The following is a 23,490-nucleotide window of genomic DNA, read 5'->3' as shown; positions in this document are numbered from 1 at the left end:
TGCAAAATTATACAAAATATCCCATGACTCCATAGTGCAGTAACTCTGCACTATGAGCTCAGTTTGAGCTCTGTCCAGTTTATAGGATCAGCACATTTCATGGCTGCTGCAACACGTGGATGTGAACCTGTTTTCTCTCTGCATGCTGAGTTGATAAATCCAGTGCCTTTTATCTCTCTCTGAGCCTAGTGAGAAAAGTGTGGTCTCATTACCCTTTCTGTTCTGCTGATTTCCATGAGTTGACCACTCAATTTGTGCTACAATCAAATGTGGCTAAATGCAAGTAGCTGCTTTCATGAGAAGAATGCAAACTGTATTTCATATGCCTCTCTCATATCTCCTGCAGTCAATATAGAGCCCTCAGTCTCAGACCCTTTCCAATCTTGTGTCATTAATTCTGCTTTTCAAAGCCATGGTGATATGCTTTACCTCCAGAAAGAATTTGAGGTTGCTAAATATGATTTCTGTGCTAAATTTTTTTTCAGGTCCACAAATACTGAAGAGGTAATTTGCATGCAAATAATCCCCTTTTCTGGGATTTACTTGGTAATGTTTTTATCATTAATAAATTAAAAACACTATTTTAAGTTAGGCCATGCACTGGATACTGTCTCAGTTGCTGCTAATGCATTTTTCCAGTCTTTTAGTTTAGAAGCCTTAACTTCCACTGCTCCTCTTTGTTTTCAGATCGGAATGAATGTCAAGAAATTCCCAATATCTGCAGCCATGGGCAGTGTATTGACACTGTTGGAAGCTTCTACTGCATTTGTCACAATGGATTCAAAACCAATGATGACAGGACAATGTGTATAGGCAAGTATATCAAATTAAACTGTGCTTAGGCTCCCATTAAAATAGTTACTAAGCCTGTCCTCTCTGTAATAAGGAGTTGCATTACAATATCTGAGATTGTGAGCCATTTACCACCAGACAAAGGTGCAAAACTGGCCATTAGAGATGATAAAAAGCTGATACTGAATGAAAACCATCTCATTAAAATAGAGTGAACCTTTAAAATTACATATCCTGTCTGCTAATGTTTTCATTTTTGAAGAAAATATTCATCTTAGAATTTTCTGGAGCATCTTATCTCATTTATTCCTTTAGGCAAGAAATGTAATAGATTAATATTGCAATGCAGCAGTTATATTACAGCCTACTTGTTAATAGAGTGAATGAAGGGTAGATTTCTTGCCAGAAAAAAACCTTTTTCAGAAACAGTCATCTTCATTAACAAGGAGATTTTGTATTTAACCCATTTACAGCTGTCAGTTGTGTGTTGTATGAACAAATTGAGATTTCAGAATGCTTACAATTAAAGATAGCTTACACTTAGTTTGGGAAGGGTGATATAGGAGCCAAAGTAAAGTAAATGATTGTTGGACCCTTCATTATTTTTGTATATATTAATACCAAGTGTGTACATGTATGTAAAATCTTCTTTTTGAGAGCTGTGACAATCCTTTTCCCTTCTCTTCAGTGTGGTGGCAGTGGGTTATTTTTGTCCCGTTCCTTTGTAGATATTAATGAGTGCGAGAGAGACGCCTGCGGCAACGGAACCTGCAGGAACACCATTGGCTCCTTCAACTGCCGCTGCAACCTGGGCTTCATCCTCTCACACAACAATGACTGCATAGGTGAGGAGTGCTGAGCACAGGCACGTGTTCTTGGGGCTTTCTCCTTCTAATAGAAGTGCTATAAGTACCATTAAGTAGCCCTATTGTATCAGTCTCAAAAGATCTCTTGGATTATGCGCTGCTCACTTTTCTAGAGCCACTTGAATGTTGGCCCAAGATACAGGAACACTTGGGTTTCACTCCTGCTCTGACAGTTTTATAATAGACTAATTTCCTCTCACTTGCTTTTGAAATGAGTTGTGTTACCAGTTACTTTGTTGATATGGTGGAAACAGAAATCTCACCCAGTTTCCATTGTTGCTGATGTTTCTGACATCTTTCAATGTTATTTGTCCTAGACGTGGATGAGTGTGCAAGTGGAAATGGAATGCTCTGCAGAAATGGTCAGTGTGTGAACACCATTGGGTCCTTCCAGTGTCTCTGCAATGATGGCTATGAGGTGGCTCTGGATGGAAGGACTTGTGTTGGTGAGTGCTTTCTTTTAGGGTTGAAAAAAAGTGTGGCGAACCTTGAGCAGATACACTTGGTGAAACAGTGGGGTCGGAGAGAACTGTCACACTGCCTTCTTTGTACCTAGCAGAAGGGAACAATGACAAGAGGACAAGAAGATGACTCCTCCCAGTCCTGAAAAGTTCTCCTTTCAGTTTGATGGAATCAAAATTAAAGTGGCCTCATTGAGAGATTTATTGAGATAACAGCAATTACCTCAAATAAATTGTCTTTCTTTTCTTCTAGATATCAATGAGTGTGCACTGGAGCCTGGAAAATGCTCACCAGGCACATGCCAGAACTTGGATGGCTCATTCAGATGTATCTGTCCTCCTGGATACATCCTGCAGAATGACAAATGTGAAGGTGTGTACAGAACAATCTTTCTTCTGTCTATTTCTTAGCTGCTCACAATTGTTACCTATTCCCTTTGCATTTAAATGGGAGTAATGTTTAGTCTTTTCTGGCAGTATATAGTTCTGAACTATAGCCACTAGTAAGTCTCTCACTTCCTAGAAAAGGTCTCTCCAACATTTGTTTGAACCAGAACTACTCGTTGTGAACCCTAGAAAAATATAATCCCAGGCTATTTCCTTAGTGGTACATTGCTGAAGTTTGCCCACTGCCTGAGGATTTGAAAACTAACTGTGAATTTTGCACTTGGGTTACTGCTTCCTCTTTCTTCTTTTTTGGGCTTTTTTGTTTGTCAAATATGATAGATATCAGTGATGATGTAAGATAGCCCTTTATGTAGTACAGCTGCCAGTGTAAATATTATTGTTTCTCATCTCTTTAATTACTTCTCTTACAGACATTGATGAGTGTGTGGAACAGCCAGAAATTTGTGCCCTGGGCACATGCAGCAACACTCCAGGCAGTTTCAAATGTCTGTGTCCAGAAGGCTTTGTATTGTCTTCCACAGGAAGGCGATGCCAAGGTAAGTTCATTCCTATTTTCTGGCATTTCAGAATTTGTTTGCTGTTTCATAAAAGCCTTTTTAGCGAGCTGTTTCTAATACAGCAAGAAAGCTCTGGACTCAAACAGTGTTTTTCATAGGGAAAACATGATAATTCTGTAGCTGGGGCCAGGTTCTGTCTTGCCCTAACATCTGTTTTTCATTAAACAGAACACTGCAATAAAAGGGATGAAGTTAATGTTAAATGCACCAGGTTAAGCAAAGAAATTATGTTGTCCTGAAATCCTTTCTTGCACCCCTGGAAGAAATGTTGGGGCTACCAGGACTCTTTCTAGACACCAACAAGACACAGAGATGGAGCATGAATACAGGCAGGAGGCTCAAGGCAGCATTTCTGGTTTTAAGACTCTCCTTGGCACTCACCATATTCACCATAACACTTGTTATATGTGATCCTCTCTGCAAACGTGGCTGGAAAAAAAGATTATTGGAAAAAATTTGCAAACAATGTTGTGTGGACAATAAGTACCCATCTGCTTAGGGAAATCTGAAGTGTCATTTGGCTTCCAGATTACTGCATACACAGTTCAGAGCCTAAACACAGGCACTAAGAGATGAGATGCTAAAAGCTGAATATCTAGTAATTAAAAGCCACAGGTTAGTTTATTTTGTGTATAAAGAATAAGCATAAGAAATTATGGAGTGAGTTACTTTAAAGGCTTTGGAAATTATTAAATAGATGCAGCATTAAATGTCTTATACACTGTGCACAGTGGGAACCACTGATGAGTAAGACCTTTATAAGGACCTCTGTAGTTTTGTTTGGCACAGACCAGTGATGCTTGTTGACACCATAGCAAGTTCTTCCCTTCACAGTGGGCTAAATGAAATTGTGGTTTTGGTAAAAATGAATCCAACCTGCAGTAAACATTCATCCAAGTCTTCAAACCACCATGCAGTTTGGCACAGTTACTTCACTCAACATCAAGAAAGCATGTTTTAGCTGTGTTTATGTAGCTTGTATAAATGAAGTTTCTTTTAGTCTCAGGGTTTTATTTTCTTCAGGTAAGAAGAAAAATATCACAAAAACCCACCAAGAAACAAAATCCTCAAAAAGATTGCCGCCCAATCTTCTGCTTTTTAACATAGGCCACTGTTCCACACAAAGTCAGAGGAAAGTGCACACTTGTCTATGAATTTCAAAAGGGCTTCTTTCTATGCCCTAAAGAGGACTGTTCTTTTTTTCAAATATCTCAGGCCAAGCAAACTTTTGTTTAAAACTTCCCATTACCTAGGACTTTGTTAAAACCTGGACATTGCCCAGCATTGATGCTGCAGCCAGAAAACTGGATGAGCAGCTGCTTCCAGAGCTGCCCTGCTGCTGTCCCCCTGCCGGCACAGAGAGCTGCCAGCTCCCTTCCTGCTGGATGCCTGTGGTCTGTGATCTCCGTTCTGTCCAGCATCCTGGTTACCCAGCCTCAGGGAATAAAATGTGGTGCCACAGGGAGAGTTTGCTTTGTTTGTGTGTACCTCCGGAAGAATGAGGAAGGAAAGGGCTGTTGAAAATTGCCTCTCATTTTAGCACTACACAATATTGTCTTTGCAAGTTGATGAAAATCTCTTGACTTGAGTGATTCTTACTAGTCATAGAATATAAATTCATGATGCAATATTCCGTTTTTGCAAAGAGGAGTGAGAATAAGAGGACCGTACAGCCCTTCCACTTCTGCTGGACCAAAGAGAAAAACCCTTGCTTTTCCATACTGAAGTAGGAAACTGTTCCATAGCTTTTCTTTACTGAGGTAGGGAGCTTCCCTCCTTATTCAAATCTTCCACAGTCAGAGACAATGATGGTCCCTATTAACAGAGCTAGATGGAAGTTGGGTGTTTTGGTGGTGTGTATCTTGTAATTTTGCAGTTAATACCTTCAAGTGAAAATTGTGCCAAGGTTACTCTAACTGCTCATAACAAATTTTTTTCTCTGTGCAGATCTGAGAGTGAGCTACTGCTTTACCAAGTTTGAAGATGGGAAGTGTTCTGTGCCAAAGTCCCGAAACCACTCCAAACAAGAGTGTTGCTGTGCCCTGAAGGGGCAGGGATGGGGAGATCCCTGTGAGCTCTGCCCAGAGGAAGCAGATGGTGGGTTATTGACTAGCTTACCAAATGGCCTCTCTGAGCAGAAAGGAGATGGGGATTCTTATTAGAAGGAATTTAGAAAAATAGCTTTCTAAAAGTGTTTAACCCCAGTAATTGTCATAGGTCACTGTAAAGTAGATGCCATTGCAGTCTAAAAAACCACGTCCCTTGGATAGTCAGATATCAAACATATTTCTTCTTTGCTTATAGATTTGTTGTTAGAGTGTTTAGGTGCTGGGTATTTTGCTATGGAGATACCACATACAAGAAGTGGAAAGCAGCAAGTAGGTCCTTGATAGGCTCTGAGTAGCAATTCCTGCAAGACAAAAATGGAATTCTTCTAATTGTAAATAGGTATAGGAAGAGGTGCCATAAACATGAAATCTAATTAAAATAAAACCCCAAACACTTAAACTGGATCTTCATCTGAATTTTGTTATTAAGAAAATGTAAATTTGCAATCTTATCTATGTGAATGACTTGCAAAAATAGCAGGGCATAACAAAATACAGGCCTTGAGGAAGGAAAGCCTGCCTGGACCATTGCTAAAGAAACACTTTCCTTTGTTAGTATCCTTTTTAAGCCTGAGTAACTCAACATCAAGCAACTCAACAGGGCTCTGTAGCATGGTGGTGCAATTTGCTGAGCAGACTTTAATTCGTGCTGACAAATGCGGTTAACAGCGTCACTGGTTTCAGCAATACATGATTGCAGCTCATTTCATTCATTAGTCATGTAGATTTTTTGCAGAAAATCCTCACAAAAGCTGAGGTTAGAAAAGAGAATTAGAAGTGCCAGTTGCAATATTCCTCCTAGGCCTATTGCCTGTGCATGTTTCATTCCATTGACACAGACCATGTGAACCAAAGTCAGTTGAAAAGCACAGCTTATGTTGCAGCATTTCCTTGAAATGTCAGCATATGTATTTTTCACAGTCCAAACTCTCCCAAAGGGTATCAAATCCCTTTTTGTCATCTTTTGAAAAAGAAATAGCTTTAAGGTAGCCAAGTCTGGATTAAATTATGCCTTCTTCAGAAAATATAGCAAATTTTACTTCTGCAACAGAAAAAATGCAGTCACTACTACTGATACTTCTAAAATAGAAATGTTGCATTAGTTTGTTTCTTAAGGAAGTTAAATACTGCTAATTATTCGCAGGATTATGTACTTATGCATACAGGAGATCAGATGAAATGTAAAGCAAACATACAGGTTTTGCATGAATATAAGATGATAAGTTTATATATTGACATACTTTTTTTCTGGACCTGAACATGAGGAGGATGAACTGATAGCAGGGGTTCCAGGTAGTTTGTGCAGAATGCTGATTGCTAAGATAGAATTTAACATATGGTTTGATTTTTATGGGGTTTTTTTTCAGAGGCATTCAGACAGATTTGTCCATTTGGAATTGGCATCCTTGTTGGACCTGGTGATGCAAGGCTGGGTAAGTGCCTGAACTGCACAATGCCACTTTTACATCAGCGTCCCTTTTCCACCCATAAGCCATTCTCCATTTCAATTGAGAATAACACCTCTGCAACTATTTCCCAAAGCCATGAATTCTGGAAACTTCTGTACCTTTTATCTTCCCCAATTTTTCATACTGATTTCAAATTCCAGCTTGAATATTTCAAATATCAGAAATTAAACTTGTTTTAGAGCTAGGAAACTTATGTAGGATCTAGAGGATAGATCTAATGTCACGTAGCATACTTGTCTTTTCTTATACAATATGTGTAGCCTGTTTACAGTAAATGGTTTTAATCCTCCAGAAGTGCAAACCACAGTTTCCCAGATCCCTTCAGTACATTCTGTTCTCTCCCAAGACAAACAGCATTTCAGCCTTATTGGCAAAAGTTTGCATTTAAGGAGCACTGGATGACTACTGCTTTTCATATCTGCTGCTTTCCCTGTAGCCCCAGTCAGAGAGGTTTATATCTGATATTTAGAATCAGTTTCTTTTCTGCATTCTGAAAGCTGGCCTGCAAAACAAATTCTGTGCCCTAATCCTAATATGTCAGAATTTAAATATTAGTATTTTTTGTGATCTCAGAAATATTTCTTGCCAGAACACTTGTTCTTTGAGAGAAGTCTAAAAGCACATGAAGCCAGTTGCACTTACTGTGTTGTTTGTATTTCTGGTTAAGATGTGGATGAGTGCCTTGATCCTGATAACTGTAAATTTGGGCAGTGTATCAACACAGATGGCTCTTTCCGCTGTGAATGTCCATATGGTTACATCCTACAAGGAGCAGAATGTGTGGGTAAGTGCAGCTCTTCCAGCTTCCATTTTAAAGATTCTCCTGAGTTGATAAGTTTGGCATTAAGGAGCAGTGGGGTAGTTTTATTCTAACATTTAGGGGTCTTCATTCCTGCTAGTGCTTAAAACCTGCCAGGGCAGGGCCAGAGCAATCTGCTCCAAGTTGCCCCTGCTCTGGCTGAGTGTTTAATCCAGATAGCCTCTAGCAATCCCAAGTTATTTTAGAACCAAGTCTTTGGTTCTAATTCAGTACTTTAAGTGAGTTCTTGCATTTTCTTTTTCTGGCGGTACATCAACAACATGGATTTTTTATCTTTTGGTTGTGTATAACCATGTATTCTTGCCTTGGTCTAACTACTTGCAGATACTGATGAATGTGCTGTTGGAAACCCATGTGGAAATGGAACTTGCAGGAATGTGATAGGAGGCTTTGAATGCACCTGTGTAGAAGGATTTGAGCCTGGGCCAATGATGACCTGTGAAGGTGAGACTCCTGTGTGCTAAGGACTGTTGTAGTAATTGTGTTCCCTGATTTTGAAAACAGCTGAGGCGAGTAAAGCAGCTTTTAAAATAAAATATGGACACGTGGAACAATACCTCTTTATCTGAAATGGGAAAATGGGCTCCTCCTTCCTGTATTCACCTTGAACTGCAGTATGTTTCTCTGACTGGAGCTGGGGTGGACAGACTTTCAGGTGGTATCTACTAAGGGACTGCCCAGAGAGGAGTATATTGGGGTGCAGTCTGTTCAGAACAGTTCCCAGAAGTGCTGCTTATTGTATGTATGGATTTTGCCTACCTCCTGGAGTGAAGAGACTCACTGTGCATGATGAAGATAGGAAATGGGCTGCTTGAGTGAGTTAGGGAAGAAACAGAGAACAAACAGGAAAATACTAATACAGTACTCAACAATTACCATGGTACCCCTAGGTTGCATATTTTTCCTGCTTTGGTGTCTCATTTCAAAAATTAAAATTTGAAAATGCATGAAGAGAAGTAAGGAAGATCAGAGGTAAAAAAAAAAAAAAAGAATTTTTCAGTGTGGAAAATGTGGTTGAAGAGATGGATGATTTTACAAAGCCACGAGTGGTAAAGGTACCAAAAATAGAGGGACCATGTTAGACAAACAAAAGCAAATATTTTTATATGCATGGTACTTATTTAAGTTGTGGAACCCTTTGTTGCAGAATATTAGCAAGGCCACAAGTATAAATTGACCCAGAAAGAGATTTTACAAATTTGTGGGGGAATCCATCAGTGGAAATTAAGCTTGATAGTTTGGTTTTGGCTTTTGGCTGTGTAAGTCCTTAAACTGAGAGGCTGTATCAGGGGAAAGATCTCTGCATACATGGGATGAGGTTTCTAATATTCATCTCCTTCTGTTACAACCAGGGAGAGGAGAATGTCCTAGGACGTTCTGACACTGTCCTCTGGCTTGACACAGCTGTTCCTAAATTATCTGCCACAATCTATTTCTTTGCAAGCCCATGCAAAAGAATGCCTCTATTTTTGCATCAGATTGCAAATGCAAACTGTGTTTTTGAATACAGTTAGAGCTTCATTTGCTTCTCTGTAAAATTTGGGTAAAAGCTCACATTGCAGAGGAGGAGTTAGCTGAGTGCATAAACATCACTATATAATTGCTCAAGTAGTCCAGGCATTTTGTATGTAAATGTACTTCAAAATAATGTTTCAAGTAAGGATATTGTTTTATGGAATTCAGTTTATGAAGAATCTGAATTAGTGCATGTAGAATTTAAATAACCAATAAAAAAAAAAATCCCTGAACATAGGTGTGGAAAAGATACAGCTTTAGCTGAGCAAGTATTTTGGCAGCATAGATCTGGAAGTTATTTCCATTGGCTGCCTGCTGTTGAACTTATTGAAACTTCAGGTAGCTGTGCAAACATCCTGGTGTGTCTGGTGCCTGCTTCTCTACAGAAATCCACGAGGAGTAGAACCAAGGGTCCCCAGCTATTAAAATCTAGTCCTCAGTAAACTGGGATCTGTGGTATTGCCTGTACCTAAAGCCTGTGCACTCAAGTTTGCTGTGTTTTACACAAGTGTTTCCCTCCCCCCATGGTCTTTGTCCCCCCAAACCCAGATGTGAATGAGTGCATCCAGAACCCTCTGCTCTGCGCCTTCCGCTGCGTGAACACTTTTGGATCCTACGAGTGCAAGTGCCCTGGGGGGTACGTTCTGCGGGAGGACCGGAGAATGTGCAGAGGTAAAGCTCCTACCAGACTCTCACAGTTGTGAGAGAATGATTTCAGTTCCTGCAGGGGCAGGGCTCTGACTCACTGCACTATTGGGCCAGAGTTTTAATCCCAGGAAGTAACTGAGTCAGAAAGAATTTGGGATGAAATTCTATGGTTTGCATTATGCACTTGATTGTACTAGGCCTGTCCTGCCAGTAAATTTACACATCTGTCTAAAGTGAGGTCATATCAGATGATATGGTTTTGTCTTGCCCTAAAAATGGGCATTTGGGAGAAATCAATTTGCTCAAGGCTAGTATATTTTATGGTTGGTTGAGAACAATAAATGTATGTGTAGGGTTTGATTATGATAGAGATTCCAAAGTCAGAATTTACTATTGTGAATTTCCAGGATCATGTCTCTATATAATTAAGTCTAAACCTTGTGTTTTAGATCAGAATGAGTGTGAAGAAGGAATTCATGACTGTGACTCAAAACAGATGGAATGCAAAAACCTAATTGGCACCTATATGTGTATCTGTGGGCCTGGTTATCAGCGCAGACCAGACGGGGAAGGCTGTATAGGTAAGTGACACTGAAGTGTTGAAGCTCTTGAAATACACAGCTCCTCAGCACATCTAAAAATTTTGGATTTAATGAAGTGTTAAGAAACTCAGGGGCAGAATTGCACAACTACTTCTGTAATGGATCTATTGGTGCTGTACACACTTGGTTTTGCTGTTCAGGTGTACGCATCTGTGGGTAGTAAGTAGAAAATCTGGGTGTGGGTGTCAGTTTGTACTGCTGCTGCTGACTACTCTGAGGGAAGAAGGTGAGGATTTGGGTTGGTTGCTGTAGGCTTGTTTATCTCTGCTAGCAGGAATGAGAGTAGATCTGAATTTTTTTTAAGCCTTGGAAGGCATTCAGAACTGCAGCTGTAACTATGAAAAATGTTGAAAACCAGTAAGGAATGCAGATATAATATATATATTATACTGCAGATATAATATATATAAAAATTGTGAGTTAGATGGCCATCTTTCCTCTGAAAATTGAATTAAAAGAACCTTTAAAATATAAGAAAAAGGAAAAAAAATTGAAGTTTAACCAGGCATAATGCACAGCATGAAAGCTCCATACCAGTCTCTTATCTACATCAATCTAATAATGGACTTTTGTCATAAATTTTCAAAAATGCAGATGAGAATGAGTGTCAGACCAAACCTGGGCTCTGTGAGAACGGCCGTTGTGTGAACACAGTGGGGAGTTACAGGTGTGAGTGCAACGAGGGATTCACGGTCAGCGACAGCCAGGACGAGTGCCTTGGTAAGTCCCAACCACCTGGATGAGCTGTCACTTGAATGGCTGCAATGAGGGCTGAAATTAAACTTACAAATGTATGGTGAGAAAACACACTCTTGAATTTACATGCCTTTGGGAAGGGGCCCTGGTATGCAGGTTCCTTCTTCCCATGCTCACCATATCCTTGCCTCAGTCAGTCCAGCTGGGGTGACTTGCTGTGAAAGCTGAGTGTTCCATGGTTTCAGTCAGCCAGGAGCTGCTCTGACATTTCTTTGATTTTCAGCCAGTCCTTTTTCTCTAGGTTCAAACAGAAACATACATTTTATTAAGCATATTGTAACTTCTTGCCTTCCACCTTTTGCTGAATTTCTTGTCTTTGTTTCCCTTAGATGTCATTCTCTCGTTCTTACTGCTGGTAGTCTTTCACTCTCAGTTCTGCAGTCTCAGGGTGAAGTATGCCCTTTCTCTTACATTTCTGACTAAATTCCCAACATCTCTTGACCCTCTGGGATTTACCATTAGGATTCTCTGTGATGCACAATTTGTTTTCCAGACAACAGGGAGGGCTACTGCTTCACTGAAGTCTTACAAAGTATGTGCCAAATCGGCTCGAGCAACAGGAACGCTGTCACCAAGTCAGAGTGCTGCTGTGATGGTGGCCGAGGCTGGGGGCAGAACTGTGAGGTCTGTCCCTTCCCAGGCACCGTGGCCTTCAAGAAGCTTTGCCCTCATGGCCGGGGATACACATCCAGTGGAGCAGGTACTTTTCATTAAATGATCTCTTAGATGATGCTAAATTAGGTGATAAATTATAAACTCTCTTTTTGCATATCAAACACTGTAATGTCCTAAATGTTTTGAGTATGAGCTGAAATTTTCTGAGATTTTTCGTGTTGACTGAGTATAGTCCCTTGGGAGGATGGTGCACAGCCAAAGGCCCTGGATGATGAGGCATCCACCCCATCTTGGCAGATACTTGCTTTATGTCCTGGTTGACTGACATGCACTCAAATGGGAATTTGCATCTCACATTTGAGTGTGTTGCAGGCACATGTTGAGAGCTGTTTGTTTACATGAGGGCAAAGGGATGTTTGATTTGTGAAGGCTGATACATGATCAGCTTCAGTTGTTCCCTTCCACTTACAGCTTGTTCACTGCGTAAGAAAGTTAAATTAATGCTCCATTCCGTGTTTTTCCACTTACTATTTCTCCTTAAATCTGTGCAATATTTCACTATTTTATGTAGTTATTTTATGTATGGTGTGGGTTTCTCTGTGTCAGGTCACAAGAACCTATTGAAGCTGCACAAAATCAGTTTTGTTCCATTGAGAGCTAACCCTTGTTTAATTGCAGATATTGATGAGTGCAAGGTTATTCACGACGTCTGCCGCAATGGGGAGTGCATCAATGAGAGGGGAACTTACCATTGTCTTTGCAATCTGGGCTATACTACAGATGTCACTGGCACTCTTTGCATTGGTAGGTTTTACATTGTGGTGTTTGTATATAAAGTTTATTACTAAGAGAGGACTTGAAGAAGAAATAGAAAGCTTCTGAAAAATGAGAAAATAAAATGTCACTTGTTAATGCTTTGGATTTCCTTCTGATCTATCCTGAACATTTTGTAAAACATTATGACAAATCTTGATTGCCAGCACTGAGGTATCTGGTTTTGCTTCTTGTAGATCTGAATGAATGCAATGAGTCTCCAAAACCTTGCAATTTCATCTGCAAAAACACAGAGGGGAGCTACCAGTGTTCATGTCCAAAGGGATACATCCTGCAAGAAGATGGGAGAAGCTGCAAAGGTAAAAATCAAGAAAAGAATTTACTGCAGAAACTGTGTTTCTCAGGCAAAAATAATTGCAAGGACATTTAAATGATGCAAATCTGTCTCCTTGATTCATGTGAGTATTTCCACTAGAGAGAGTGGGAGCGGCTTGCACAGGATGGAGCTGGTATTTCAGTTAACTCCTTTTTAATTTGGATGAACAACAGATGGATGGGAATTTTTGCAGGTTGATGGCAGCTGATCTTCAAAAGATTTTGTAATGAATAATATATAGGATTGTTCTCATTTTGGTAAGCTTGTTGGTTTAAGCCATATCATTCAATGATAAGTGAATCTTATTGGATGCAAAGGTGGTTTGCAGTACATTGCCCAGCATCAACAGAACTTTTACCATTGCTTTTGCAGCATGCTGGATAAGGCACAGCAGTGCAGGAGAGATTTTGGAGTGTTCTTTAGAATTCCATACATTTATGTGTCTTGGTAACTAAGATTTGATTAAAACCACACAAATTAGAGCAGCAATTCCAAATTTGGCATGCAGAATGACAGTGTACTTTGTTGTTAGCATTTCAATATTTCTTTTGGAGTAATAGTGTGCTTCAGTGCAAGGCCATTTTCCAGTCTGCCACATATCATGAAGATGGTAACTTCCATTTATTGGCTGAACAGACATTTATTACATCACAGAAACTTTCAGACACATGGGAGTGGTGTCTGCAGTTCAGTGTTAGCATGGACACTGTGTAGCTCCAAAGTCCCATTCCTTAAATGTGGGGCTTCATGTAAGAGGAATTGGAAGCCAGTGTGATTTATTTGTAATCACTTATTTCTGAGTCCAGGGAATATAATTGAAAGATGTTTTCTTCTTTTTTTTAGATCTTGATGAATGTGCAACAAAGCAGCACAACTGCCAGTTCCTTTGTGTCAACACTATTGGGGGATTCACTTGCAAATGTCCTCCTGGATTCACTCAGCACCATACAGCCTGCATTGGTAGGTGGTATAGGAAGGTAGACATAGATTTGGGATTTATTATTGACCCTTACTCCAGAAGCAAAGTAGCAAGGAGGTAAAATCATCTTCCTGAGGAATCAAATGGAAACATAAGCCAGATTCTGATCCTATTCCTACCAGAGATGCAAAGAGGCCCCTTCCTCCTACCTTCCTTTGCTTTCATAATCTGTCTTTGAATTTTGCACTTGCAAGAACCAGACAGTACAAACACCACTTTTTAATTCTTGCCTTACCCTTTCTTAGGCATTGAGCAAAATTAGTTCTATTTTTCTTTTTGTAGCTCATTGAGATCATGTCAAGGCTTCTTGAAACAGCTATGAAAAATACATTTCTGCAGTTGTCCTCTGATCATATACCCATTGGGTACATGGAAATGTTAAAGTAAACTGCTTCCTCCTGCAAAAAACACTTTCTTCTCTGCAAGCTGGATACTGTTTCTGTGTCAGTTTGATGACCCAATGGTATTGGTGTGAATTTGCAGGTGTTTGGAGACCAAACCATCAAACTTCACATTTTGGTGAAGAAAATAAAGTTTCCCTTCCAATTACTTTTGTGTTTCCAAATTCAAAAGAAGGCAGTGTAAACTGTCCTGTAATGCAAAGTGAAAACCTGGGAGGGCAGTGGGACACCTGTGTTACTGATGTGCCTTTACCTCCTGCCACAACCCCTCGATCATTAGCATGGCCAAAACATCAGCTTTGAAATGACAGCTACAAACTAACACTGAGCTTTGCTTTCCCCCAGACAACAACGAGTGTGCTACTGAGATCAATCTTTGTGGGGCAAAGGGCATTTGCCAGAATACCCCAGGAAGTTTTGTTTGTGAGTGTCAACGTGGCTTCTCACTTGATCAAACTGGGCAGAGCTGTGAAGGTGGGTACAACACAGTGCATTTAACTTGGCCTTCTCTTGCTTCCTTAATCTTGTTTCAGCCATAATGTCACCCAAGGAGTAAGCACCAAAATCTGCAGGAGCAAGCATGTGTAGGTTGAAGTGAGGGGGGAGTACAGAAATTTAGCAACAAGGCAGTATTTCTCTTCATGGGCCAGAAAAAAAATGGATATACTGTGGGATCTAAAGAGCTGGACAGATATTTTCTGAGGAGACGTAGCCTGGAATGTTTTAGTTTAAGTGTCATAAGTTCAGTGAACTTCTTTTGAATCTTGCATGGGTTTCTGAGGGATTCAAGGACAGGAAGTCTTGCATCTCCAAGGTGACCTGCTAAAGAGAGAGTTCAAGGGCTGTAGACTTATTCCTCTGGGTCCTTGGAGCCTTCTCCTGGGACAGAGTTTGGGTTGTTTGAAAAGAGGTATCCTGGGATTTTTGGGTTGGATGCCCGGATAAAAGCAAGGGTCTGTCTGCTGTGGAGCTGGGACCCTTAAGCATTAGGGATCCCATATACAAATGGCTTTCTCCTGTCTGCTCCACAGCAGAATGCAAAAACTGAAAATTTTTGCTGAATGTGAGTGCTTTCCATGGTTTTCAGCCCTATATTACTTGCTGTGGAGCCACAAATCCAAACTTGAAAGGCCCATAGTGGTCAAGTTTTTGGAAGATCATGAAATATATTATATATATCTATGATAAATGAATATATATGATTATTTGTAACATATTTTCCAAATACAGCATAATTTGAGCTTCTCTCCCAAAACTCAGAGTGTGTTTCACCCTTTTAGATGTTGATGAATGTGATGGTAACCATCGGTGTCAGCATGGCTGCCAAAATATAATTGGAGGATACAGATGCAGCTGCCCACAAGGATATCTCCAGCATTACCAGTGGAACCAATGTGTTGGTAAGTCACTTCTGTTAATTCATACATTAAAATGCATGTTACTTTAGTTGGCAGCAAGAAGTGAAGGGCAATGGTGCAGTTTGCCATACTTTCTTTTGTGATTATAATTTGCTAAGTTCAGCAGAGTTTCATTACAAGTGTGGTCTCCTGTGAAGGCAGAGTGGATACGAAGCACAGAGTAACTCATGGCCTGGTTCAAGAAGTGTTTAAGCACAAAGCTCTCCTTGAGGGTGCTAGAGGCTGTATTGACTTTGAGGAAACATGTTGCTCATGTATTTTGTGATCTAAACAAAGGAAGTCTTACTCAGCTCTGCAATGGTTTCTGCTTAGACAAAGGTCCTGTCTAAGAGTGGATGGTGGATTGAGCCTGGAACTCTCAGAACTACAACTTTGGATTGTTAAATCATAAAATTCAGCTTCTGGCTCCAAGAATCTCAAGTTGCATTAAAATCCTACTTGATCTGTGCTTTTGTCTTTCTTACAACAGTTACAGGAAGGCTGCTGTGTTTAAGTCCCTCTGTACAGCACTAACAATTTGTTATATTTGAGCAAACCTGCACCTGCAGCTGTCTGTCTAGAGGTGCTTCCTTGAAGCTTTGGGATACAGTTTAGAGTGAGAGCTTACAGGACAATTCTGGTTATCATTAACAAATGCTAGTGCTCATAAGTTTATGTTCATAAGTAAATACACTGGTGAATTAAATGCCTCTTTCTTCCCTGGCTAAACTTTGTCGCTATACCAAGTCTCTGAACCCTCATATACGGGGCTGCCTGTGCAGCAGTGATGGGAAAAGCCTGTTTCAGCAGTGTAGTATGCAGCATATTCAAACAAAAGAAACAGCAATCATTTTTTCTCTAGTGACAGCTATGTGCAGTTTCCATCACATTTAATGGGCTTCATGGAAGCTAGTCTTGTGTGGATACCCAGAGATGTGTTTGATGATCTCTTTGAGAACAAAGAGCTTTATAAGTTTTTGTTTGGCTTTCTTTGTGCTCAAAAAGATAGAAATGCTTTACCTTTTTATCACTGTGGTTCTCCAGGGAGGTCTCTGCTTTTAATTGTGCTTATCAAACCTCCTGACATTATATGCAGACCTTGCTGTGGCATTTGCTTTGCTCTAGCACTCTATCCCCTGTAACATAGAAGAAACACAAACAGTGGGGGTTTTGAATGTTAATTCAATTAGCAGAGTTTAGGGTTAAATTAGAATTTAATCTGTAGGAGGATAAAAATCCCCCAAGAAACCAGCACTGTCATGTCTGGCTACTGGAGGACACTGCAGAATCTGAAGAAGTGCAGTGCTGAGTTTTGTGAAACATCTTGGCTGTTTCCAGGTGTTCCTGGGTGAAAACATTTAACTAAGTGTATTTCCAAACCAGGTGTACACTGCTATTCCAGCTTTTGAGGCCATTGACTACTGTTTAGATTTATACAGGGAATACCAGTTTCAAAATGCACAAGCACTGGGTATTTGCCCCACTGAAAGAAAGGTGCCAGCCTTGGCACCAAAAATATTGGTCCACCAGAAAATTCACCAGGGAAAATTCTTGAGGGCCACACCTGGGGCAAGCCTCAGCCAGTACTTTACCTTCTTGGATATGGGGCAGTCCAGGCAGAAATCCAAGGCTTCAGGAAAGATGTTTGGGTCCCTGTGTCCTCGTGGCATTTCTCCTTCCTGCTGAATCTGAGCATGACAGAGCTGTGTGTTACAGAGCACAGGAGAGCAAGGCTGGTGCCTGACAGCACAGCTTGTGCAGTCTGAGGGTCCCAAAACTTTTTCTTTTTCTTCATATTTTTTTTCTTCAGACACTCACCCAAATATGGGAATTAATCTCACTAATGTCCCCTTTCTTGCCACTGTGGAGCATGGTGAAGTGAACATATCTGCTCTTGGTGCAGTAGCTTCCTGTGGCCCAAACAAGCATTTATGATGTTGGTATAGTTGCTCTGAGGTGTGAGAAACACTGAAGCATCTCTCTGAGTTAATGGCAAACCCTTACAGGCTTTGGGAACACAGGATTCAGCCCCAGGTTTTAACACATTGTGGTCTCTGCATGTTCACATTGTACTGTCTGTAACTGGATATCCTTAAGATACTTATCTGGATCTCCTGGGTGTACCACAGGGGAAGAATCCATGTGCTGGGTTTTTCCGTGACAATTCCTTCATATTCCTTGGCAATCTCAACTCTGCAAACAGTTTGTGTCTTTTTTAGCCTATTTAATGAATCGTTCAGGGATTTTTTATGTTGCTGCAACACATTTAGATAATCACTGAAGAATGCTTTGGTTCCTCCCATGTCTTGTGCTGTCTGTGACTGCATCCCCTGCCCAGGCACTTCCACAGTACACCACATTGTGAATCAGGCTGCAAGAAGCAAAGACATTGCTTTTAAACAAAGAACAAAGAGCCACATTGTTTGGAAAAAGACAATAATGCTCTGACTTATTACTTATTCTCCTGTAACCTGGATGTTTGAAGTCAGAGATGCTGCTCTGTACTTCCCAAATGGAGTTTCTTATGTGTGCACACCCACAGTGTACATATGCATTTATCACAGAAAATGGAGAATAATAATATTCAGAACTTTTTGGAGCAATTTGCCACATCAGACATCAAAAATCAGGCCAGCTTCATTTCAAAAAGTAGCCATTTTCAGTAAATAAGTGACCTGAAGTGACCTGAAACTCCTACAGTGCCACCCTTAGAAAGTTTGGAAAAGGACTGGTTCAGAATATAGGAGTCTTTTGTATCTATAGCTGCTTTTATTTTTACTTTACTACTTCCTGTATCTTACCTATGTCTAATATTTAAATGTAAGTGTGTAGGGAGGTATTTTCAATCCCTGGAAAAAGTGTCAGAGCTTGATTCCTTACTCTTCCTTTAATGTTGAATAGCACTATGAACAAGGGATTACTTGACCAGATTTTTGGCTGTACAAAGTTTTATCCTTCTCAGTTATTTCTGTAAAAAAAAGCTGTCTTTGTTTCGCTGCTCTCCAGAGCATGACCTGACATGGCATGAAATATCTTCTGTAGAGCAGCCCCAGTGTTGCTGTTGTGTGCTTGTAGTCATCTCCCAGGGAGCACTGCCCAGCCAAGAGGACGGACAAACCCCGTTTCTGTGTCCACCTGAGGTGGCAGCACATTCAGCCAAGCACCACCTGTACAAGGGGTAGGCTGGACTGTACCTGGGTACAAGTTAACATGGTATATTCTGCTTCTTTTCCAGATGAAAACGAATGTCTCAGTGCACACATTTGTGGAGGAGCATCCTGCCACAATACTTTGGGAAGCTATAAATGTATGTGCCCTACTGGATTTCAGTATGAGCAGTTTAGTGGAGGTTGCCAAGATATCAATGAATGCGGTTCTGCACAAGCCCCATGCAGTTATGGCTGTTCAAACACTGAAGGTGGCTACGTCTGTGGCTGTCCACCTGGTTACTTCAGAATAGGACAAGGGTAAGGGATTCTCATTTTAAACTCACAGATACCAAGGGGACGTGGTCCACTCCTTTCTTAGCAGTGTGGAGCAGCAGAACCAGGGGGATTGTCAGCAAGTAACGAGGGATAGGATTGGGAAGGTGCTCAAAAGCTGGATGCACCTACTGATTTTGGAGATTGGAGAGGGGAGGGGAGGGTGGGGAAAGGTAACCATGGAAAGGGAGGGGTTTAATGCTTGAAATTTGGTCAGGGCTACAAGGTTCAATCCTCTATTGTAAACTACTGCTTTCACCTCTCCTGCACACCCCAGCAGTCTGCTGCCAAGTCCTCTGAGCTTGGCACTTGGGAGTTCATACTCCTTGTTGTGATTCACTTGTCTTCTTAAAGAAGAACAAAACAAACATTAATAATAACACCCCCTACCAGCTGCAAAAAGAAATTACATTATATAAGAGGTTTCACCTGCTGGTTGGAATAACAGCTCTGCATGCTCTTAGGTGCTTGTATGTTCCATATTCTTCTGTGTTTCAAATTAATATTTTTTAAGAAATGTCTACTTTATCAATAAAACAAATTTTCCCTCCCTGGGCGTGTTAGGGCTGTACATCGTATAGGACCAAGCAACCCAATGGAAAGCAGAAAGATTGTGGTTTAAAGTTTGTAAGTGACTAAAAGCTTTGGGATGCATTATGAAAGACCTCACTCTCCAGACTTTTCAGCAGTTGTTGAAAATTGGTCTCTTTAAATGTGTTCCAGGCTGGATAACAGAAATTGCTAACAACAACTCAGAGCTTAAGCCTGTGTTTTTAAGACTGTTAAATATTGGCAGGTCTCTCTTGGGCAAAAACACATGAAGGCAGATTCTTGAATAAAGAGTGGCCTCATTGTGATTCAGTGAGAATTTTGTCTGTTGACTTTAGCAGAAATTTTTCCTAGGAAATGAATGCAACATGATTGCTTAATTATTTGTACTTACAGTCCCCCAAATGCAGCTTTTGATAAGATCTGTGTCTCGCTGGAGTTAATTTTGAATTTCTTCCTTCCTCAGACACTGTGTTTCTGGAGTGGGGCTAGGCAGAGGTCAAGGACAAGAGCTTTCACTCAGTGGAGAAGTAGATGACAACTCCCTCTCTCCAGAAGCTTGTTATGAATGTAAAATCAATGGCTACCCCAAGAGAGGAAGGAAGCGCAGGAGCACTAATGAAACTGCAAGTGAAGCAGAGGTAATTGACCCTTTCTGGGGGGAAAGAGTTTGTGGCTCTCTTGTGAGAGCTGGACTCAGAAGGATGTGTGCCAAGAGACAATCCCTCAGGGAAAATCTACACCCTAAAGTAGACCAAAGCTGGATTTGGATATCAGGTAGTGTTTTTGTCTCAGAAGTGATATAGAGCTTCCCTTGCTTTCCAAATGAAAATGTTTCAGCTTGTGCTGCTGTCTGAAATATTACCACCCAGTCAGAGGTGAAGGGTGAGGCTGCTTTTCCAGCACTCAGCTGCACCTGCAGGCTGCCCTGGCTCCACACTTAACCCACATGATTCTTGCAAAGCAGAAAATCCCCATTGAAGTGCTGTGGCTCCCTCACAGACCCTGCTCTCCTTCACAACTGTTCTCTCAGCCTGTGGCTCCCCTGGCAGAGAGGAGGAACGTGCCTTGTTTGCTCTCTTTGCAGGAGGCTGGTCACAGGCTCCCAGCATGCAGGGGCTTCACCTGTCAGGCAGCAGGGCACGTGCACAGAAACTTCCAGTGCATGCTCGGGCTCCTCTAACCCACACAGCAGTGCTGACAAGCTCTGTACTTCATCCTGAGGAGTCCTAGGCCCATAAGAGTGGATTTGACAGAGGATGTTACAGAACCTCCTTTTAAAAATTGTCTAATTAGTAATTAATAACCTGGGCAAGAAATACACACAGGCACGTGTGAAATGCTCTCTGACAAAGCCAACTGACTGACATCCTTTGTTCTTGTGCAGGATCAGCAAGAGCTGAGCCACCGATCAGTCTCGCCAGCTGGGACATTGAGAAAGCAGCGATCTTCTCCATCAACATCTCGGATCTCAGTAACAAAGATCGCATCCTGGAGCTGCTCCCTGCCCTCACAACACTGACAAACCACAACCGATACTTAATTGACTCGGAAATGAAGATGGTTTCTTTAGAATCAATAAGAAGGACGGGATAAGTTACCTTCATTTCACAAAGAAGAAGCCAGTGCCTGGAAATTATTCATTACAAATCAGTAGTATTCCACTCTATAAAAAGAAGGAACTTAACCAGCTTGAAGCGAAACATGACAAAGACTACCTCAGTGGTGAGCTGGGAGATAACCTGAAAATGAAAATTCAGATATTGCTTCATTAATTCATCAACCAAAGACCAAATAATTAAACCAAAGATAGATAGGTAGGACTGAATATTCCTCCCAATCAGATTCTCCATATCTTAGGTACAATCTTACATGAGTACATTTGTATGAACAAGCACTATTGTATTATTACATAAACAAGGTACAGGATGAATACATGAGCTCAAAACTACCACTTTCTCAGGCTTTTATGTGTAACTGAGCTACCTTGATATGTTGAATCTTGAAAACTGGGACTTTTATCATTGGAAGTTGGCCACTGATGCTGAGACACATCATCATTTCAGCAGAGGTACAAGAATGTGCTTTCAACTGATGGACAGCTCTATTTTTGTAATTCTTAAACTTTGCTTCTCCAACTACAACTTACTAGGTCAGCCATTTATGATATCCATTTGGTGCTAGTAAATTTTCAACCTAGATTTATAAATGCACTGTAATATTTACACAACTTAGAAGCCAAAATTGCCATTATTCAGTCTAAATACTTCAATCAACCAAAGTTAGCTCAGTAGTTTATCTCAGTTATGCCTATAATACATTACATGTAAATTAAGTGTGTGTATACTGTAATCATGCTATTTTTATCAATGAAGCATTTGTAAACTAGATTAATAATACCCTTAATGTGAGGGTTTGTAATGGTGCTTATAAGACCAACTACTTGTTAACTGTATACACAAACCTGATGATAAAGTTTCTGTGACTTGCCAAAATGCACTGAGGTCAGTAGGGACCATTAAACATTCTCAAAAGTCAGATGACAATCAGTGCCATCCTACACCATGACATATTGTAACATGTCAAGAGTACCCATAGCCATTCATATCAACAAGGGTTCAATGTCATAAATGTCACAATAAAACAGTTTTTTTTTTTAGTTTATTCTGTGGCCTTGTGTTTTTGCTAAAAGTGTGATAAGCTGCATTCTTTATACTTCAGGCGTTGTCAGTAGGGTTGTCTTTGTATCTGTCTGTGTGTCCAGGTGATTTCTCCTTGAGGGAGCTGCTGCTGTTCATTCTTCAGGCAGAGAAAGAACAGAAGAAGTACAGAAACCTTCACCAATCTAAACAGCAGTGGACCTCTCTCAAGTTACTGTGTGGTTGCAGAAAGGAAGTGAGAACATTTCCAATGACTTGACCTGAGTAGTCCGGTCAAAAAGTAATCTGATAGCCAAAACATGCAGAAGTGGATGTTAAATCATTATACAGAAAACACAGTTAAGGTTGAAAAAACCCACTATTGTTTGCTAAAACTGCCTTAAGATATTCCTTTCTTTTACCCCCACTTCAACAGTTACTGTCATGTAACCCAAGATTGATAACAGAGGAATAATCCAATACCAGAAACCACCACAAGCTTTAGATGGGTTTTAATATCAAGTGAATTATTCAGTGATGTGGGTGTACTTGTATATGCAAATGCCATGGTGTATCTTTTAGCAGCAGTGGCAGAACATTGTACTGAGGTGTGATGCTATAAAATCTGGAAGAAAGAAGCACTGAAACTGCTGCTGGGACAGCACTGTAGTTGATAGAGGGAACATATATTGAGCTATAAAAGCTTTGGAAGGGAAGTGTACTCCTATAATTCACCCCAAATTGTATTATTGCTCTCTGTGATTTCTTCTGCATAACAAATATAACTATATAAAAAGTAAGAAGTAAGCTTGTGCACAGGATTACTTTGATATTTTTAATAGACCATGTCTGGATTTTATTTATTAGTGTGCCAAAATGTTGAACACTGTATTTTTTCCATATGTTGCATAACTCTGGCGAGATATAATCAGAACTTTACAGTTGTAAATGGCACTTCTATATCAGCAGCTTGGGAATGATTTTTAGTGCCAGTGTGCATGACTGTATAGTTTATAGGTAAGTGTACCATTTAAGTATTTTTTCTCAGCCCCTAAACACTGAGGGGAACTGAGAAGGACGATTTCAGAAAGACCTGTCAGGAGTCTATCCAGTAGACTTTGTTTACATTTAAGCTCCATGTAACACCTTATGATGCCAAAGGTTCTTTGACTGTGTTCCAGCAGCCCCAGTGTTGCCCACACCGTTCTGCAAATTGCCTTTGCTATGCTTCAGAAACAAGAAATCTTGTCAGTAGCTCTTTTAGTCATTTAAAAAT

The 23,490-nt window shown here is 40.5% G+C and overlaps 1 protein-coding gene across 1 annotated transcript in view; it reads left to right on the top strand.

Moving 5' to 3' along the window:
- The window catches only part of FBN1 (fibrillin 1), a 144,920-nt gene extending 122,681 nt beyond the window's left edge, over positions 1-22,239 (top strand). The window contains 23 exon segments of the mRNA XM_036389524.2: positions 688-813; positions 1,521-1,637; positions 1,976-2,104; positions 2,373-2,492; positions 2,938-3,063; positions 5,032-5,181; positions 6,560-6,625; positions 7,329-7,445; positions 7,806-7,925; positions 9,546-9,668; positions 10,094-10,225; positions 10,841-10,966; positions 11,496-11,702; positions 12,296-12,421; positions 12,628-12,750; positions 13,611-13,727; positions 14,493-14,621; positions 15,428-15,547; positions 18,780-19,011; positions 20,042-20,216; positions 20,963-20,972; positions 20,975-21,121; positions 21,124-22,239. Of these exon segments, the coding sequence (XP_036245417.1) occupies positions 688-813; positions 1,521-1,637; positions 1,976-2,104; positions 2,373-2,492; positions 2,938-3,063; positions 5,032-5,181; positions 6,560-6,625; positions 7,329-7,445; positions 7,806-7,925; positions 9,546-9,668; positions 10,094-10,225; positions 10,841-10,966; positions 11,496-11,702; positions 12,296-12,421; positions 12,628-12,750; positions 13,611-13,727; positions 14,493-14,621; positions 15,428-15,547; positions 18,780-19,011; positions 20,042-20,216; positions 20,963-20,972; positions 20,975-21,121; positions 21,124-21,350 (3,065 nt within the window). The 3' untranslated portion in view covers positions 21,351-22,239.
- Positions 22,240-23,490: the final 1,251 nt, after the last annotated feature.

Source organism: Molothrus ater, chromosome 13 (assembly GCF_012460135.2).
Source record: "Molothrus ater isolate BHLD 08-10-18 breed brown headed cowbird chromosome 13, BPBGC_Mater_1.1, whole genome shotgun sequence".
Classification (NCBI taxonomy): Eukaryota; Metazoa; Chordata; class Aves; order Passeriformes; family Icteridae; genus Molothrus; species Molothrus ater.
The sequence above is the reverse complement of the archived record's forward strand: the minus strand, read 5'-3'. Positions and strand labels throughout refer to the sequence as shown.